The sequence below is a fragment of the Meriones unguiculatus genome, chromosome 8 (assembly GCF_030254825.1).
Source record: "Meriones unguiculatus strain TT.TT164.6M chromosome 8, Bangor_MerUng_6.1, whole genome shotgun sequence".
Classification (NCBI taxonomy): Eukaryota; Metazoa; Chordata; class Mammalia; order Rodentia; family Muridae; genus Meriones; species Meriones unguiculatus.
In genome coordinates, this window is record NC_083356.1 from 76971032 (window position 1) to 76991496 (window position 20465).

At 43.1% G+C, this 20465-nt stretch overlaps 1 protein-coding gene across 7 annotated transcripts in view; it reads left to right on the forward strand.

Moving 5' to 3' along the window:
* Mapkap1 (MAPK associated protein 1) overlaps positions 1-20465 on the forward strand; it is a 212471-nt gene that overhangs the window by 145075 nt on the left and 46931 nt on the right. For 6 of the 7 annotated variants that reach the window (XM_021645726.2, XM_060389985.1, XM_060389984.1 and 3 more), the window contains one exon: positions 9599-9706. The exons of the other annotated variant lie outside the window; for it this stretch is intronic. In XM_021645726.2, the coding sequence (XP_021501401.1) occupies positions 9599-9706 (108 nt within the window). The remainder of the gene's footprint in view (positions 1-9598; positions 9707-20465) is intronic. 7 annotated transcript variants of the gene reach the window in all.

A 20465-nucleotide genomic window follows, 5' to 3' on the forward strand; every position in this document is an offset into this window, starting at 1 on the left:
CATGCGCCACTGTGCCTGGTTTGGTTTTTGGTTTTTGGTTTAAATTTGTTCATGTATTACAGGACTCTCTCCATGGCTTATTACCTTAGTTTCTTTTTATAATAGCCATATAACATCCCAGTGTACAGATATACTATAATTTACTTAATGGCCTCCCACTGGCGATGTTAACCATGCAGTTTTCAGTATTAAGATCATGTTTTGGTACATACCTTTCAATATAGATCATTGTATAGTTAAACTAGTATTTCTTAGTACTGCCCACTGTAGTGGGTGCTGAGTTAGTGAATCTGAAGTACTTCCCTGTTGAAGCTGTTCTAGTGAACAAAAGCCATTCAATATTTAAGAAAGGCCTGCAAGTTCAGAGCTGTTTTTAAAGCCCCGCCCCACCCAGAAAGCACCCTGTAAGGGAGGTCCCAGGTACACAGAAGTGCTCCCGCTCAGCCTACAGGTGCTTTAGGAAAGTGGTGTGGAGGAGCTCTGAACTCAGAGAGGCTGCTGAGAGGAGGGTGCAGCCAAGGTGTGCTCTCTGCTAGTCCAGCCTTGTAGCTGGTGTTCGTGAAGAAATTTGTTCTGAAGAATTATGATGCTCCCACTTTTTCTCCTACACAAAGGAGGAGATCCTGGCTGCACGCCCTTTCCTTTCCTCGCCTTGGCACCCTCTGATTGATGATTGGAAATGATGGCAATACATAAACTATTTTTCTTTTTATTTTATGACCTGGTAATAGCAGTAACATATTTCCAGTAAATGTTTTCTATCGCAATAAAAAAGTTGTAACAAGACCAGAAATGGGTATAGTTAAACCCTAAAGAAATCACACTTTCAGAACTGTGGATTGAGGCAGTAACTCTGTAAATCATATAACATAGGAAAAGAACTCCCCTTTAAAAAAGAAAAGAAAAGAAAAGAAAAGAAAAGAAAAGAAAAAGGCAGGGCCAGCAGCTGATTCTGGTTAACTATGTGCTGCCAGCCTCCTGGGATTTTGAGTTTTGACCCCCACCCCAAGACAGCTGCCCACTCTGGCTTCCTGATGATTGGGCCCACTCAGTGGCTTTATCCTGTTCTGAGCTGATAAATCATCTCGACCCTATGTTGTTGCTTTCTGTTTTACCCAAAGATCAAAACTAATGTGGGTTATAGCCCAGGAGGTTAGGCACAGGCCTAGCTCAGACATACCTTTCTCAGCCTAACCTCACCACAGGCAGATAACTGATCACTCCATAGTTGACTTTCCCTCTCTGCAGCAGAAATGATAACAGATACAGCCTTGTAGTGTTGTCTAAGATTTCAAAAACCCAAAGCACATAAAGTGCTTTGTTAAGGACAGGAAGTTTCCGCGTTGATCAGAGTCATTGTTATGCCCTGGGATTGAAGCAAATTTGACTAGTTCTCAAAAAGAACAGGTTGATAATTTTGTCAAACTTGCCCAGCAGTGTGCTAACATTTATCAACACCCTACTTTGTGGTAGGCATTGAGCTGCACATATCTTTGATTATTGCGTGCTGCTCTAGACCAACATGAAAAACACATTTTAACACCAGCCTATTCCACCTTCACCTTCAAGGGTGTAGAAGCTCACAGGGGCTAGAAAGTAGCACACAGAAATAGCTGCTAAAGAATCTCAAAAGCCATGCTCCTGTAATACAGGGCAGCCAAAGAACAGCGTTTCCCCTCCCACCTGTGGGCAAAGTCGGCCACCCCTTCTCCTTGGTTAGGTTCTGTTCCTCTCTGAAGAATGAAAGGCTCGAGCTTGTGTCCTGGATGTGCTCTAAAAATTAGGCATTTGCCAGCCTTTTTCTTAATTTCTGATTCTAGCTGACACCTTCATTAATGGTCTCATGCAAGCTTTCTGTCGACTTGAAGACTACTGTGTAAAAGTGGTTTTGCTTGTCCTATCAATAATGGTCATAATTTCCCCAATACTCTCATCAGCAGTGAATTGAGTCTTGCAGCAAAGAAATGGAAACCCCAGTGCAGTGGTTGAAAGTGATTTGTCTTGTAGACGGCGTCTTCTTTCAGTAAAATCAGGTCAGTGTGGCGCTGCTGGGCCAGATGTAAGCCTGAGACAAATGAGCTGGAGGAAATTGATCATTTGAATCTTCGTGTTGTTTCTAGCTATAGTCACTTTTTCATATCTCTTTTCTTTATTTCCATCTTTAGTAAGCTTTAACCAATTTGATCATCAGGCAAATTAAATGTCTCCTCAGTTTGAAGCAGGCCTTAGATGAGGAAAGAGCACTCTGCCCACCTGCAGGATTGGCCTTCCCTTCACAGATTTGGGGGTTGTGTCCATCCAGTAGCGGTGTTGTTAAAATGCCTGCACCCATTCCCCTTTGCACACTGGCCAGCCCCCCAACTGGGGTTTGTTTTTCACACAGACTGGCCCCTTGACCAGTCTGCTGTTCGTTGCTATGGAAAGTTAATGGGGGCAAAATTGCATTCCCAAACATTTGAACCTGAAGTGGCCAGGGCAGAACTTAGTTGATCTCTGGTGATCGGTTCAATTTAGTTACGATTTTTTGCCATTAGGCTAGGGCTGAATGATGGTGATTTGGTTGAGGCCAAATGTCTGAAGAAAATTGGCTCTCTGATAAGAGTGCTGTTATCAGAGGGGGCTACCTTCTCATTTACATTTAGATGAGTATTGATTATTTATTTACTCAGAGAAGTGAGATTCGTTTCCAATCTTATCTTTCTCGTCTCTGCTTGTCAGCAGAAAGAGAGCTAGAGCTCCTGACATCAGGCCAAGATAACAGCACTTTGTAGCAAAGATAAAAGTTGGAATGGGCCTTTTTCTAGTCTTGACTGAAAGGATAAGTTTTAAAAATTAGAACTGATGGGTCGTGCTTTCAAAACCTTTCCTGAAGGTTCTGCAGTTTAACTAGGCAGGAGAATTGGATGATTGGAACAGCTCTGGCCTTTCTTCTTTTGTAATAGGAATTGTGTTTAATTTGATTATATTGGGCCATTTCACCAAGAGCAAATTGTGTATTGGCTCAGATGAGACTAAAGTGTGACCTTATTGTCATGTCAGCTTGTTCTTATTTTTATCATTTAAATTCCACACTTTCCAGCCTGCACCTCGGAGGCGGCATAAGCTACAGTGGTCATCACTTGAATGTAGTCCTGTGCTTACAGTAAGTCAAGTAAAAGATGAGAGCTGCCCCCAGAGGGAAAGCTGGGATGGGGCGGACACCAGGTGCTTGGATGGCTGGTGCTGTGTCTACACTCCGATGTAGATGTCATTGGCTTGTCAGAGACAGCTTTGGCTGTGTTAGTCTCTCGGGATTAAGCTGAGCAGACAGGTTTGGTATGGTGGTCTCCCTTCACCATCCTCCTACACCAGATGAATCTCCCCAAATATTTATTGTGTTCCCTCACCACCCTGGCAGTGTCTGTTGCTGTGAAAGAAACTCCAGATCTTGACCAACAATCTGCCCCAGCCCCCATCTGTGTCCCCAAATTGACCCGACTCCTTCCAAGCTGGATTTCCCAGAGTTATTTCAGAACTTCAGAGGAGTGCACTCCCGCAAGCTTCCTCTAGGCCACTAGTCCTCCCTCAAGGCCAGATCAGATGCTTTCCCCACAGGGAAGAGGAATGACCTGGGTTGCCCCCACTTCTAACCTTACAGCATCCTGTCACTGCCTTTGGTAAGAGCAACACTTGTTCTCAAATTTACCTGCTAAAGTGTCTCTCTGTCTCCCCCAGCCTCCCTGCGGGATGGGCTATTGATTACTCATCTCTTGTCTGAGCTTGGCACATTATTGATGCTCAGAAAATGTTAGATGGTCTATGGATGTTCACAACACATATCCTTTGATGTCTGTGCTGTCATGGCTTGTTCTGTGAGTTCTGACATTTACTCATTTTCAAACCATATGATGGACCTGAGAGGCCAGGAAACTAGGTAGTCCTGGCTACTGAACAAGACTCTACTCTTAAATGCTGTATATAGTGTCAAAGTAAGGTTTTTAAAAGAAGTACGTACCCTCCCTACCCCATAGTCTTTGACTGTCATGAGAAAGAGTGGGGCCAGCATTTCTAGCCACCATGTGTGTACCCTTGATGGATTTACCTGTTGTGCCCCGTGGCTGGGGGCCTGTTGCTACCTTGTCGAGTATTTCTGCTTCAGCATTAACAATAGTAGTTCTATTGCCTGAGCACTTTGCCTGAGGGGGTTTTTGATCATCTCACGTCATCCTCACAGCAGACTTGTGAGCAGAGTTCTGTTGGACCCATTTTATAGATGATTAAGTAGTGTGCCAGAATGCACAGCTGGCAGCACTCCTTGTTTTGAAGTATAAGTACCAGGGCTTATACTTATGCTTCTTTATTTTATTTTATTTTTATTTTTTCATTTTTATTTTTTTGCCTCAGCCATCCTTGCCGCTTACTTGCTAATTGTAGCTTTTTCTGACTATAAGAAACTCTTTACAGTGGTGAATGGAAAATAGTTGACATGAAAATGTAACTATGAGCCTTGGACTCTGTCCTTTTCCTTCCATAGGCCAGTATCAACAAATGCACTGATCAGTCAACTACATGAAAGGAAAAGAAAAATACAGATTAAATGGCAAGGTGTCCTGAAAAGGAGCTGGCACAGGAAGTACCCGCGTCACACAGTTCACACTGAGTACCGCCACGTTTTCTGATGGACAAAGGGGAAAGAGATGTGGTAGATGTTAGTGACAGATTTATGCCAAGTTTTGTGACAACACAAAAGCAACCGAGTACTTGGGGGAAGAGCCACATTCCACAGCACCAAGGTCTTCAGAAAAAAGACACATACTGACGTGCCACAGGACGGCTTCCTATCGGGTGTCAGCTCCAGCTGGTTCTCACAGTTAAGGAACCATGTGCTAAAACTCTTCATGTTTCAGTCAAGAGTCAAAGGGATCAAGGAAGCCACACTGAGTGTGCATCCCTGAGGTGACATATTACAGATTTTCTTTGAAACGTCTGTGCAGGGATGTGTGCCTTGGGCTTAGAAAGCCTGTCTGCATATTGTAGTCTGGAACTCTCTCAGAGTGCCAAAGCAGTGTCTTGTTCCCATACCATTTTGTGCTCCGGCATTGCTGCAATAAGTACACCATAGGAATGCCCAAGCAGTTCTTGTCACTGTAAAGTAACCGCTTCCCAGTACCTTCCCTCTTGTTCCCCTTTGCTATGCACCAGAGGGCATGTGGCTTCAAGCACAACTGTGACATTTTAAAACCTTTTTTTTGCAAAGGTTGGACACTGCCTTGAGAGCTGTGTACTTTTCAGTGTGAAAGACTTTTCGATTTCATAAAATCATGTTTTTGGCAAAAAGCACATTCATAGAAATTGACCCCCCACCTCGTCTTTTTAAAATGACTTTCTAGCTGCTGTTCTTTCCGTGGAAAGAGCACACAGTTGTTGGAGATGTAGTGTGGTAGATTGGGTGAAGGGTGTGCTAATCTGGATTATTGTTTACTGAGAATCTGGTGGATCATCATGGCATAGAGAGGATGGGCCTGGGGCTCACCAGCAAACACCCTAGTCCCACCACTGCCCAAAGGACATGGAGCAGAGTCTCAGCTGTGAGTCCCAGTTTCTGTTAAGTGGGATTTTTGCTCCTTTCTTCCCAAGGTATCCAAAGAATAAATGAGATGATCTGTAGGGAAGGACTAAAGCAGTCCCTGGTGCAAGTAGTCCTTGGAGTGATAGTAGATGATCGGAGTTATGACCCTTCACTCCTGCTAAGTTTTAGGATAGAGATAGTGGCAGCATTCCTCAAAACACCATTGCAGTGTTCTAGTTTGTTCGCTGTTGCTTTGGTAGAATACCAGGACCAGAAACAGCTTAAGGAAGGAAGTGTATTTTGACTCGTGGTTCCTTGAGGGTAGTGCACAGGAGCAGGAAGCTGAGAGATCACATCTCAGCAGCACACAGGAAACAAAAAATGAACCAGAAATGGGATGAGGCTATAAATTCTCAAAGCCCATCCCTACTGATGTGTTTCCTGCAGCAGGGTTCCACATCCTAAAGGTTATATAGCTTTCCCAAACAGAACCATTCACAGACCATGAGTTCACATACATTAGCCTATGGGGGCATGTCTAGTCAAACCCCATAGTCAATATCATACACACAGTCAGACATCATACAGCTCTTGGCTGTATGGACTCATGGACTCCTCAGACAACCCTCTGAGGTTGATGTTGTTATTACCCCCATATTACAGATGAAGAAACAGACAGAGGTTAAATAAGTTGGCAGTGTCATAGACTAAATGACTCAGCCAGGACCTGGACCAAGGCAATTGAGCCAAGCCTAAGCTGTCTTGCCTCTCACTTGGGTCCAGTTTGCTCTCATTACATGGAAGCTATTGATCTGACCTTTTTCTGAGAGGGTGTGTGAAAGTCTTCCTCTGCAAGATCTCTTAGCTAATTTCCTGGCAAGAATTTAGGTCTTGAGTCGTATCTTCAGCAAAAGAATCTTATCTTCCCCAAAGCCAAAACCCGTCAGCCCCTCAGCAAGTTTAGAGATGGTTTGCTGCTTGTTCTTCCCTTCCTAGGGAACAGTCGGGACACCCAGAACAGATAGCAACCCCGAGTGGAGTTCACTTCCCAAAAAATTGGGAGTGATAGGAAAGTTCTTTTTTTTGTTTGTTTGGTGTTTGGTTTTTCAAGACCGGGGTTTTCTATGTAGCCTTGGCTGTCCTGGACTCGCTTTGTAGACCAGGGTGTTCTCCAACTCACAGAGATCTGCCTGCCTCTGCAGACTGGGATTACAGGCATGTGCCAACATGCTTGACTAGAAAGTTATTAAAGAAAGATTGCTGTGTGGGCATGGTAGCTCAACAGATAAAGGACCATGTGATAGAAGAACAACAACTCCTCCACATTGTCCCCTGATTGTCACACACTGGGGTATGATGTAGGTGTCACCACACACATAAAGTTGTGGCTTTTTGTTGTTGTTGTTGTTTAATGAAAGATAGGTGGAAAGATCTTGGATAGGAAGATAAGGAGATCTCCTTTGCATTGGGGCCTGTATTATCATGGACGAGATTATAGCCATAGCTCAGAGAGTTGGTGAAGTTCATCAGAGGCCCATATTGCCATGGACCAAAGCACAGCTATAGCTCAGGGTGTTGGTCAAATTCATTGGGGGCCTAAATCACCATGTACTAGAACACAGCCATAGTTCAGGGTGTTGGTGAAGTTCATTAAAATAAATTATTTTAGATCATTTTCATTTTGAATTTATGTAAACCACAAGTCAAGTGATTCTGAACCAGATGAATCCACAAATCTATAAAAATCTATATTTATGATGTAAGCTGTGACCTCTGTAATTGGCCAGTAATTTATAGGAGGAGGAAAAGCTCAGGGATCCGGAATGATAAATCCAAAAAGACCTTGGGTCATATTCCCCCTCTTTCTGCTTCTTAACTGTGATCTTGAGCATGTTTCTTCCTGGGGTTCTGTCTGTAAAATGGGCCACTACAGCTGCCTTTCACAGTCCAGTAGGAGCAAAGTGTGTTTGTTTGGCAAGTAATAAAAACAAGAGAAAACATCCTAAAAGCCATAGGAAGATACATGCTTTTAATAGAAAGATTTGAACAAATGACATATAAAAGTGTTGCACAGAGTTGCTTTCAGGATTAGGGACCTTTAGCTCCCCTGACTTCCCTGATCTCTGCTTCCCGGCAAGTTGTAGAGACTGGAAATTTAAAAAAAAAAAAAAAAAAGGTTCAAAGGAAAGCAACCTAAAATTTCCTGTGCAGTAGCCAGGCCTTGGTTCCCAGTGGTCAGGAAAGGGAAGACAGACATGCTGGCCACCTTCCCACTTGAGAACCCCAGTACCTTTGCAGTTCTGAGAGTACCCCTGCCAGGGTACAGGGTGACTTAGGATGAAACTGCATGAATGGATCTGTTTCAATTAAATTATTGCATGTGAAAGGGTCTTCCAAGTTCCACACTATGTGTGGTTAAAAAAAAAAAAAAAAAGACACAGAAATTGGAAACATTTTAGGTATCTGCAGCCTTTTAGGTTATAAAAATAGCCTTTGTTATATGGAAATTTGGAAAACCAAAGGTGTGCATAATCCTACTGTTGTAATGTAACAGCAATTCACACTGTAGAAACAGCTTTCTCATCCCTGTACATTTTTACAACTGTAATTATTCTGTAAAAATTGTGCCTTAGTTTTTTTAAAATAGCATGCTATAAACATTTTTATAATATTAAATAGCTTAGTATTACTTTTAATGTCTCAGTAGCATTCCAAAATACTTTATTTAGCAGGCTCTTTGTTATCAAATCTAAGTTGTTCCAAATTTTGAGTGTATCATAAAACTATCAGATGTTAATATCTGGGGATTGGGGGTGGCTTGGGGATTGCTTCCAGGACCTCCATGGACACCTAAATCTGTAGGTGCTCAGGAACCTTTTATAAATGGTGAAGTGTTTGCATGGCACACTCTCCCCATAGACTCTGATCTCTAGAGTACATTCAGTGCCTGGTACAACGCAGACACTGGGTGGTTGCTGCATGGAGGGTGAGGAATGATGAGAGAGAGTCAGGAGAGTATAAACACAACTTTTACCAAGTGTTTTCAGTCTGCAGTGGTTGAACACACACAACACAGATACAGGGGGCTGATGGTTATAGTTAAACTTTGTACCTAGATCCCACTGTAAATTATAGAAGTAGGTGCCTGCTGACACATTGCACTGCTGGAGGTGCTGGGAATGGAGGCTTAGTCCTGCACTGTCTCTGCTGCCATCCTCAGCTCTCACACCTTCTGTCTGACCAAACACACCTTTTAGAGTCAGAGTAATGAGGCACAGTTTGAATCTGATCTGTTCACCCATTAGGTGTTAATTGATATTTAGGTTGACAAAGAAATAACGAATAAATGTATAAAATGTTCTGCTGTCTTCCTAGATCTGCCATAACCCTTAGGTACAACAGGATGGGTAGAATTCTTGGTTGCCAGAGTACTGAACCTATATCTCCAATGTTTCCACAAGTGTGTCAGTAAAAGCTTGAACAATGTCTTTCCGCTGCCAAATCCAGAACTGGAGAGTCACTCTGTAGCTTAGACTTTTTGAACTATCTTAGCATTCTGTACATAGCTCCTAATTGTAACTGGTTGATATGCAGTGATAATTATGAATAAGTGCCTTAGCAGCAGTGCCTTCTGTAGAGCCCTAGGTGTCTTGGAACTCAGTGTAGACCAGGCTGGCCTCAAACTTACAGAGATCTGCCTGCCTCTGCCTTCTGAGTGTTTTATCCACGTCATCTTGGTCTTCATCGTACTTCTTGTAAGGCTCCCTCTCTGCACATTAGGAAACAAGTGCAAAGAGGATGGTAACCTGCTCCATATCAGAGAAATGGGGGAATTGTGTGTACCTCCAGTTCATTCTGACTCAGATATCTTACATGGTGTGTGGGAAAGAGCTGACCTCTGACAGGGTGAGGAAAGCCAGTTTCTGCCATCTTAGTTACACCCTTGTGAGAGATGTTTTTCCTTTGACTTTCCCCAGTGTGTGGTAATTTCTGAGTGTTACATTCACCATTTCAGACTTCCCCCTTCCTCCTGCCCCTTTGATCTTCCAGGCCCTCAGTACCGCCTGGAGAAGCAGAGCGAGCCTAACATCGCGGTGGACCTGGAGAGCACGCTGGAGAGCCAGAATGCCTGGGAGTTCTGCCTGGTCCGCGAGAACAGTACGTTGGCTGCCTCGCTCTGTGCTGCTTTGTCTGTTGCAAACATGCTGAGGAGTGACATGTTTGAGAGTACTTGCTGGCCTGGCTTCCCTAAGCAGATGAAAAGAAACTGTTTTCCAGAGTGGACCACAGCTAGAAGTGTGTCCCAAAGTAGAATGATAGATTCTGTGCTGTTCTGTAGTCTGCATCCTGTTTAGTGCTCTGTGATTAATAGTTTGCTCTTGAATTACATCTTCCTAATTTTGGAACAGCCTTAAGAGGCACTTTCTCAGGCAAAGGCTCTTTTGTGTATACAGCGACTAGCCTTGTCAGTGTCCACTGCTTAACATCATGTTTTAGAAAAATTTAACCACTTGAATATTCTCAGCAGAAAGCATCAGAGTGACTGCAAGTACCACATTGATGACTGAATTTCTTCTCTTGTCTCCAGTTTCTGAGTTGTGAGGTTCTGTCACCCCTCTGCTAGATGCTCCCCAAACAAGAGGCGATAAACTGCCCACAGCCAGTCCTGCTCCTTGGCTGTTTTTTCTGCCTGAAGTGCTCTTTCTCTCCTCATCCTTGTCTCAGTTTTAATGTCATATCCACAGAGATAGCCCCATCACTCAAACCTGGTTCATTCCTCATCTGGGCCCCCAGGATGCTATCCCGGAGCACTCTGTTTTTCCTTCATGGCATGTACTTCTGTTATTTATTTTGCTTAATAACTAGCTAATGTCTACCTCCCCCACTGAACTATAGGTCTTTGAGGCCATTCCTGACCCATACTAGTTGTTCCTCATTAACTCAGCAGTCTCCTAAGGACTACATCTTACAGGAGCTCAGGAGAACCAGACTGGATGAGTGAATAAATAAAAGGTCTTTAGTCCTGCCACTGACTCTCAGTATAGATCAGACTGCTGCTTTTTGCCCAGAGTCCTTGGCTGCCTCTTCTGGAACAGTGTGCACACGTTTACCAAGAAGGGGAAATGTAGTTTTGCCACTTAGAGCATACTCTCAAAGATAAAGATTGATGGCCTCACCATCTGCAACTGGTTATAAGAATCCTATGTAAGAACATGTAAAATTAAAACTTAGTGGTGCCTACATGTAGGTAAGTAATAAATGTTTATAAATATGTGTTCCTATCAAGAATCTAATATTCAAGTGTTTTTATGCAAAATCTGATGTCCTCCCCTAATCAAATGAAGCAAGTATTTTCAGAACTATTCCTGCTGGACTAGGCGTAGTGGCAGTGTGCATGGGAGGCCGAGGCAAGGATATTCAGGAGTTCAAGGTTATCAACAGCTATGTGAATCTAAGGCCAGCCTTCATAAGACCATATCTCAACTAAAATAGATAAATCCTTATGGGTGGGGAGAATCTGAGGATATTGGTGCCCTTATGATAGCTTGGTATATCAAGAGGTCTAAGAACTTTTTACACAAGATTTCCACTTTGGGGAATCTGCCTTGAGAAAAGAGCTGAAATGCAACCAAGAGTTATGTTCAGTGATATTTTTCATAGTGTTATTGGGGATTTATGTGGGTTGGGTTGGATTTTCTGGTTGTGGTTGGTTTTTTTGTTGGTTGGTTGGTTGGTTGGTTGGTTGGTTGGTTTTTTTTCAAGACAGGTTTCTCTGTGTAGCCTTGGCTGTCTTGGACTCACTTTGTAGAGCAGGCTGGCCTCTAACTGACAGCGATCTGCCTGCCTCTGCCTCCCTGAGTGCTGGGATCAAAGGTGTGCGCCACTACACCCAGTTTACAGTTTCTTGATATGCTGAATGACCACAATAAAATTAGCCTAGAAATCAAGAAAAGAGAGAGAAAATCTGTATGCATTTGGAAACTGCGAAGTAAGTTTCAGCGCCTGTGAGTGAAAAAAGAATAATAGTAGAAATTAGAAAATATTTTGATGAATTGGTGAAAATCATGTATGTTAAAGATTATGGATATGGCTATAGCAGCATGTAAGAAAGTGTTGCAGAAGCCTTCAGATTTATATATTACAAAAGAAAAGTAATGAACTGAGAATTCAGCTTTAAAAAATATATAAAAACAAAACAAAAAAAGCCTAAGAGACTGAAAGGAGGTAGAAAAGATCAGAAACTATTGAGCTAGAAGACTCAGAAACACCAAAAAGACTCATAAAATCAGTAAAAGTCTTTTGAAATGGATCAAAGTCAAGGAAGAAAAATATCAGAGAAACATAGGTAGTAAAAGGCGTGAAAAGGAGACACATAACAGATCCTACAATCATCAAAAATACAGCACAAGGGGTATACATATGTGTAAATTCCCTTACCTGTACATATGCATAGGAAGCCAGAGCCTGACATCAACTGTCTCCTGCAGTCACTCTCCCTGATCTTTTGAAGCAGGGTCTCACTGAACCTGAGTTCATGGCTTTGACTGCCTGGCCATCAAAGCCCAGAGATCCTTCTGTCTCTCATCCTTGAGCTTGCATCGCCACTACTTTACCCACTAAGCCATCTCCCCAGCCCAGACAAGATTATTTTGAAAAAGTTCACAGTAAAAATGTAGATGAAAAGAATGAATTCCTGGAAAAAGTGAACATCAGGATTGGCACAAAAAGAAATATGAATGTTCTGGGTAATTTTGAAATTTAATTAGTGTTTGAAAACCTTCCACAAAGAGAACTAAAGTAAGACATGGGGGGACACTTGAAAATAAACAAGCCCATTCACACCTGCTGCTCCAGGGAGATTGTCCTGGAGCTTATGGGTGACATGAGGCAGTATAACTTTGGTACTTATCCAAAAAAATCCCAAACAAATTGTTAACACATCAAGTCCAACATTTTATTAGAATCACACTCCATTGCTAAGTTGGATTTACTGTAGAGTGCAGAATTAGTTTAATGTTAACCACACCTAGATGATGTAATTTGCTGCAGTAATGGTAAAAGGAGGGGGGAAATGTAGATACAGAATTTTATCCATCCATCCAACCATCCATCTGTTATTTCTGCCATTAAATGTTGTACTTAAATGTTGAAGAGATAGTTTAGCAGATAAGCATGCTTATATAGAGAGTGTAGATTTGCAGAGGACCTAGGTTTGGTTCTTAGCACAGCTGGCACCTCACAACAGCCTGTAACTCCAGCTTATGGCCTCTTAGGACACCTGTACACACGTTTGTACACATATACACACACAAATAAATTCTTAAAGAAATAAGTTGTGTTTAGCAAGTTTGGTGATCTGCACCAAGAATATTCATCTTGGTGTAGCATCAAAGGGAAGAAATGTCAGCGATGTACTGGCACACACAGATGTGTTCACACTTGGACTTGTGAAAAGTTTTGTTTTTTTTTTTTTTTTCTTTTTCTGGAAATCAAAGTATAGGAATTAAGCTCCGATTGCTTCTTCCATCCTGTTTCTCCTTCCCTAGATAACAGGTGTCTTTCCAGGGATGTCTGTGCACATTCATATGTAAGGGAATAGTTAAGTGTATCTGCAAGTATGCATACACACAGTCACGTTTGTATTGTCTCCAAAAAAGAAAGAAAGAGAAACAGTGATGACTTCCAGCATTGCTATTTTATCATCTTAATGGTGCACTGGAATTTACTCTGCATTGATTCACATACTCTACATGTAAATCTATGTTTTCCTTAACTGCTGCTATTGCTCCATAGCTTTTTATGACACAGCTTGCTCTTGTTTTTAAATGAGGCCCAGATTTCTTATATTAGGAAGAAAAGAAAAAAAAAAAAAAGGTTGTGAGGATTGGTGAGTAAAGCTGTGGCTTGTAGGCCGTAGCTCTTACTCCACAAGTCTCAGCTGTGTAGCCTTCCTGAGCCCAGTATTCCTCTCCCCAAGGCTTTGTCCTGTGGTACAGTTCTGGTGTTCCGAGTCAACACTACTGCAAATGAGGAAAAAGGAAAAACAAACAAAACCCAAAACACCACTGTTTGCGAATGATAAAGGCCGAAAGCAGTCAGAATTTGATGGACTATTGTGATTTAGTTGTATAAAATAAAAGCAAAATATGAAAAGCATATTATTTTCATAGAAAAAATGTTTAAAAACTAACTAGGGATCCCAACTAAGAAACATATTGTTCTCTACTAGCCATCTACTAAGAAGCTGGATCAACACAACAATATTTCAAAACTGGACTTGTTTGCTTTTCACTGTTTTGGTATGTTTGGTCAGGCCAAGTTCACTACCCTTCAGAGCCATGTTCAAGCCATGCATTACAACACACATTGGAAACTGTTCTTTCCTGTCCGTGGCTTCCTGTCATGCCCTTACTACTCTGAGAGCAGTAGCATTTTATTGAAACTGTGGGCAGTTTAGCTGCCTCCATGCTGCTCACGACAGGAGTCACTGTGTTCTCATCTGAGGCTCTTAGGATAGTACCTAGTGCATAATTAGCATCCGGGAATGTTGGCTTTAACTAAGAAATAATGTAGGGTAGCTCTCTGTGGCTGGTAGAGCATTAGGGCACAAGGTGTGGTGGTCTGGAACCCATGGAGCTATCAGAGCCTTTGCCATGATGGACAGAGAAGAGTGACCTGGAATGGAGGACCAAGAGAAAGCAGGGTGTTTTCTGGCACTGGCTTGAAAAACCCATAACATAAATAGCAGCTTTTTAGTTTTTCTTCAGAGGAATGGCTCTTAATGTTTTGGGTTTTGGGGGCAGAGTTTCTCTGTGTGGCCCTGACTGTCCTGGAAGTCTCTGTAGACCAGGCTGGCCTAGATCCTCCTGCCTTTGCCTCCCAAGTGCTGGGATTAAAGACATGCATCACCACTGCCCAGCTGGTTCATGACATTTTTTAAAGCAGTCACACCCAACAGTGTGACAGTCTTTTATTGAGGCCTACATGATCTTGTACGGAACATTTTCCAAGTGCTTCCTCCCATTTTTTAAACTCTTCTACAGACATTATTCTCATTGTGAGAAGATTTTCCCAAAGCTACACAGCTAGAAACCACATAGCACCAAAACCTGAAGTCAACACTGACTCCAAAGCCTGCTCTAAAATAACCTGAATTTCCAAACTTGGGAATGGTGTGGCAATTGTCTTTGTACTCTGTGGGAGAGAAACTTGCAGATGAACTGATGAGACAAGTTTCTGCCTAGGGACTAAGAGCTCACACATTTGTGCTTGGATCTTGGCCTAAATAAGAATGTGACAAGCCAGAGTTCTTGAGCTTTCCAGTTTGGATCCTTGTCTCATAATCTACTACATCCTAAGCCAGCTGTCTGCTTCAAAGCTGGAAGCAAACCAGAAGGAACCAGTGAGTACATTCTGAGGAGGAGGTAGCAGTAAACTCCCATTCTTGTTCAAGCTTCCATATAAATCCTGGTACCAAATTGAGCCCCAATATTCTCTTGTGCCAAATGCTCTTGGGTGACCTTTCACACTGATCAAATGTCCGTCTCTCATTCAGAGCCTTAAAAGAAAGGAACAGCTTCATCCATAGCTTTGAGATAGGAACTCTGAAATTCCTCATCATCAGGGCCAAAATTTGCCCAAGATTAACCTAGCTTAAGGGACTTCCTAGAAACTGCCAAGCACTGTCTCTTTATCATCACCAGGCTGCTATCATAATAGTGAGCATAGTGCTATAGGGATTGTCACTGTAGCCAGGTTGACCTTAGGTGAAGTACTTGGCAGCCTCTGATATTGGATACATCATGCATGGCCCTCTCCAAGACTCAGTTTTCTGTGGAAGTATTTTGTGAAGATGGAATGGGATAGAATCACAATTGTAACAACCTTTCAGGCAAATGTGGTTATGTTTCTTTTAGAGAGGAGGAAACTGAGATTCTAAGAGGGGAAGTGATTTGCTAATGTTTTATGAATACTGATGAGGAGCCTACAAAACCAAATTGTGTCTTTTTCCATTAAGTTACTGAACCTAGTTCCTTTACTTCCTTAACAGAAGGTACTATAGAAAGAGGTTAGAGTGGTATCACTCAACATCCTTCAAAGGAGATGTGCACAATGCTTACAACCTTCGATAATTTCAGTGCCTTCCTGAACTGAACTTCCTTTATTTAAGGTCATACAACAAAGGATGGATAGTCTGCAGATAGACTATGGTGGAACAAATGATCTACATGGTCAGAGAGGCCTTATTTAATTCTCCCCTAAAGATCTAGGAGAGCAAGTCTTTAAAGCCTGCTAGGATCCCTGGCCACCACATCCTGGGCTCAAAGTCCCTCTCCTTCCTCCTCTTTGTCTATACTTGGTGGACTTATCTGCTACAAGCTAGACTGCAGCCCCATTACCCTGGACAGTGACCAGATGTGAATGCCCTCTGTCTCTCATTCCCCTGATAGTGTGTACCACCTGCATCCCAGCCCTGATGTCCTCTCTCTGCTCTTGAGGAAATTGTGCCTTCATAAGGGCATGTTTCTCCATGATTAGAATTGGCTCTCCTTCCCATCACCATTGAAATAGAAAGAGAAAGAAAACTGAAGGAAAGAGTGTTGCTTTTTTTTTTTTTTTTTATGTGTTTCCAGAAACATTAGTGATGCTTACTCACAGCAGGCCCATTCCTCCTCCTGTCTGCTCTCCGCCTGGTCGGGAGACTCCCTGGTGGTTTCTCTCTGCTCACGGAGGCCTTGCTTTCTTCTGTTACAAATTAATAATCTCGCCAGTTTCTATCATGTTCGTTGAACGAAGGGCTTTAAAGCTCTTTTATTAGTCCGCAGTAGTACTAGTCAAATACAAAGGAAAACGTGAGCATGCAAATAAACTCTATTTACAAGGAGCAGTGACTTGCGGCACTCATGGTCCATATTTCAGGTTGACTTATTGCTGCAAGGCAGTGGCTTGTCTGGCTTGGAGGTAGGTGTTCTTTGTAAGGAATTTTCTACTTGATGTTGCATAACAGCATCTTGGACACTAACAGAATTTAAATGAAATAGAAGTGTTACCTCACAGTTCCCCTGTCCACCTCTTGCTGTCTGCTAGCAGGAGCAGGTTGGTCCTGTGTATGGGGGGAAAGGTAAGATATTGGGCACAGCTTTGTCACTTGGGCAAATACTCCATGAGCCTCAGTTCTCCATGTGATGAATGTGATGGTGACCCAACCCTGTGGGGCTGTTGCCAGGTGTCAACTATGGAAGCAAGTAAATGACACTCACTATACATTAAAAGCTCAGAATGAACTATGGTGCACCATTTGAGGGTTGGCCATTACCAAACACTTGTCTCAGAGGCCCTCCCACTAACACTGCTCTGACCTATTGTGGCTTTGTCCTGGTACTCCTCCCAGTAGCCTCTCCACTTCCCACAATCCTTTTGGGCAAAGAAGGAGTGGACCCCTAGGGCTAAAAGCTGTGCTGACCTGGATAGGAAGCAAACCTGTGCCCTGTCCACAGGTTTGAGTAATGAAAGCCTCCATTGTGCTGTATGGGCTGAGAACTTCCATGTGAATTGACTTTTTCTCTCTCCCCCTTTCTGAAAAGTCCCCCCTTTCATTTTATCATTAGGTAGTAATTAGTATTCAAGGGAAATTGGTCTTAATATATTAAAATTGGTTAAGTGCATTTAGACCTGTACCACAGCCAATGTCTTATTGGAAAATGTAATTGGGGACTCTGTGTATGTAATTAATTGAATTACAATTAAGAACTTTCATTAAGCGATACACTGGTACATTAGAGCAGTAAGAAAACATGTTTGACGAGCCGCAAACCCTGTCTGGGCTCTAAGTGAGGGCACAGAGCCTTGCTCTCTTCCATTCGGCCCCTGGCCCCAGAATGTGCCCTGCTGCCCCCAGTAATGGTTTTGGTAATGCGTCAGGTGACATTTCCTGCAGTGATTGCACGGGAGGTGGGTTTCTTTCAGCATTGTGCTCTATCTCTCGATTCTGAAGTCAGAGAGAGAAACACCTCAGTGTTGGTCAGATTTTCTAGTCCTTGGGTTTTCTGCCATGTAAACTGTCCAATGTTAGGATCCCTAGAGAACCCCATTACTGTCCCTGTTTCCTCAGCAGAAACAAAGACACCTTGGAGGAAGAAGTGTTGGAAATTTTGCCAACCCAACTTGCAAGCTAACCCATCATGAGCCCTGGATCCCACTCTGCAAATGGTCACACTCCAGCTCTCAAAGTCAGTTCTGTTCGCTTTGAATGTGTATTGTTCATTTGTCCTTTACACATTGACATTGGATCTCAGTTGATAGGTTTGAAGAGTGACCAGCAAAAGACTAGTCCTGATACACTGGAGAGACAAGGGATAGTGAAGAGCAGACAAAAGAGATTTACCCACAGCCGGAGGAGGAACAGATAAAGGGACTCAGCAAAGCCCAAGTCTGCCTTTCAGGTGCTGAGTTGAAGTGGAGGGAAGAGGAAATACAGTCTTAGTAAAGGTGTGGCCCTGCCCATCTCTGGCCCCTCATGGCTCAGCTCTGGTCCCTCCAGCAAGATATTCTGATAAAACTGCTACATTGTTCATCTGTTACTCCTGGAGGTTGAAGCCTCACCCTCATCTGAATGGGAAAGAGGCATCTGTCCTGCATGGTTTTGCTCTTATAACTCAAGGTGATTCAAGGAAGTAATTCACCTCTCTTCCCTCCATCAAAAATCCATAAAAAATGAAGACAGCTTTTATACTGAGGTAGTTTTTGATATCAAGTGGGTGCAAGGGAAGAGCCAGCGCTTTCATTTAGTAAAGGTGGTTTTGAGTGTCTCTTTCAAGAGGAATAAGTTCTTTGAGGAAAGAGAAGACTGAGTCAAGCAGTAGTTAAGAGAATGTTTTAAGCTAGACACTGTTCATCTGAGGCCGTAGGACAGGAGTGTGCTTAGCACTGAGAGGGCCACCCTGACCTGAGCATGAGTGCAGGGAGCTGAGGGCTAGCCCCGTCTGTGATCTGTTCTTGTCGGAGATTCTGCAAACCTAAAGCTGCTTCTTTCTCATCACCTCATAAAGCAAGATTACCTTGATTTATTGAGGGAGAGCTGACATCTCTACGTGGGAAGTCCTCCAGCAGACTGACTCTGGCTCCAAGAATTTAATCAATTAAACACTGTGACAGCAAGGATCCCCACTCAGGTTGTAGCATATCCTATATCCTACTGTGTGATCCTGGTGGCTTTAAAGAGAGTACTGCAGAGGGGCCTGTGTGTGTTATAGTATATCACCTATTGATCGTTTTTAGAGACCAGCAAAAATGACTAGCAGCTGAAGGGAAGTGTTTAATAGAGGGGAAGCTTTGAGCTTATGGGACTTTGGGGACCTAAACGGCTTCTGGAAAAAAGTGATGGATGCAGAGCACTAAGGAAGAGTTTTTCTCCACGACTCGCTCAGGCATCAGCATTGCATCTGACTGGGAAGAGAGACATTTCAGTCTTGTTCCTGGTTCTTTTGTTCCAGCAGGGCAGGCATGTTTGTGGTTCATTTCCTCGATACAATTATGGCCTGTGGAGTTGTACAGCTCCAGCCCATTGAAGGAATGCCTTTACCCAAAGGAATGGTTACAAAGAGCATTCAGTTCCTGGCTCCAGCATTCACAGGTGCAGGGCTATAGAACCAGATGACACATTGAGCCACTTGTTTGAGGCGGCTATCGTCTGAGCTAAAAAGACTTTGGGAAATGAAAGGAGATCATGTGTTCATAGTGTACATGTCTATATAGCATCTAATATAGTGCATTTATACACACTCAGTAAATGTCCTCAGTGCACCCTGGCTGCTGAAGTGTTGGACCCATGGTGAGTTCCAGAGATCCATGTGAACTCACAGGGTGAATGAGGTATAAGCCTCAGATTCTACATACCACAAAACTTTCCAGATCAGAGTTTATGTCTACAAAGCTCTGTTGGTAGCTTTGGTTGAACATTTACTGAGTGACGGTGTGCCATATAGTGTGGAATTCCCCAGCCTGCAAGGAGTGCCTATCCACAAGGAGACCGCAGGTGCTTACGGGAAAGAATCCCAATGAGAGCCTTCCCCAGATCACTGCAGCTTTCAAGAGATAAGCCAAGGAGGCTTTATTGAACTAGACTTTGAAGCATGGATATTTTGAAGAAGAAGGGATGCCCTGGCCACATCGTACAATCTGAAGAGAGTCCAACTTTGCTAAAGCAGATGTGGTTGGGGAGTAGAAAGGATTGCCAAGACTTTGAGGTAGAGTGGAGGCAGCTGTGGTTGTTTTCCCTTCCCCAGTCTGTTCCTTGCACAGCCATGTTTTTCTGTGTGCCAGAACTCCCCACCTTTAGACTCTTCTCTCCTGTCCTCCCCTGTCCTTCTCCCTACCTTGTCCTGCCCCCCCCTTCTCCATCCAAAAGCAAGCATTTTCTCTTTTCTAAACACTCACTCTCTGTGTACTTAATTGCTTGCTCAGAGTTCCTACTCCTTTCTCCTCATCTGAGAACCCTGCCTGCTCAGTTCCGACACTGGCCCAGCCTCTATTTTTTGGTGTCTATTTCTGGGTTGTAAGGACACATCAGGGTTGTGTCATGAGAAATTGAAAGGTGAGGATATGGGCTGGAGAGATGGCTCAGAGGTTAAGAACACTGGCTGTTCTTCCCAAAGGTCCTGAGTTCAATTCCCAGCAACCACATGGTAGCTCATGGCCATCGATAGTGAGATGGTACCCTTTTCTGCTGCATAGACAGAATGCTGTATAAATAATAAATAAATCTTTCTTTTTAAAGGTAAGGATATAAGAGAGAAGGCATACCTTCTGATTGCTCTCTAGCGTTGTTATAAGACACTGAAGTTGTTGTAACTTGCACTAGACCAGGCCCTTTAGACTTGGTCTGAGACCCACTGAGCCAGGGGATGAACTTGAAAGT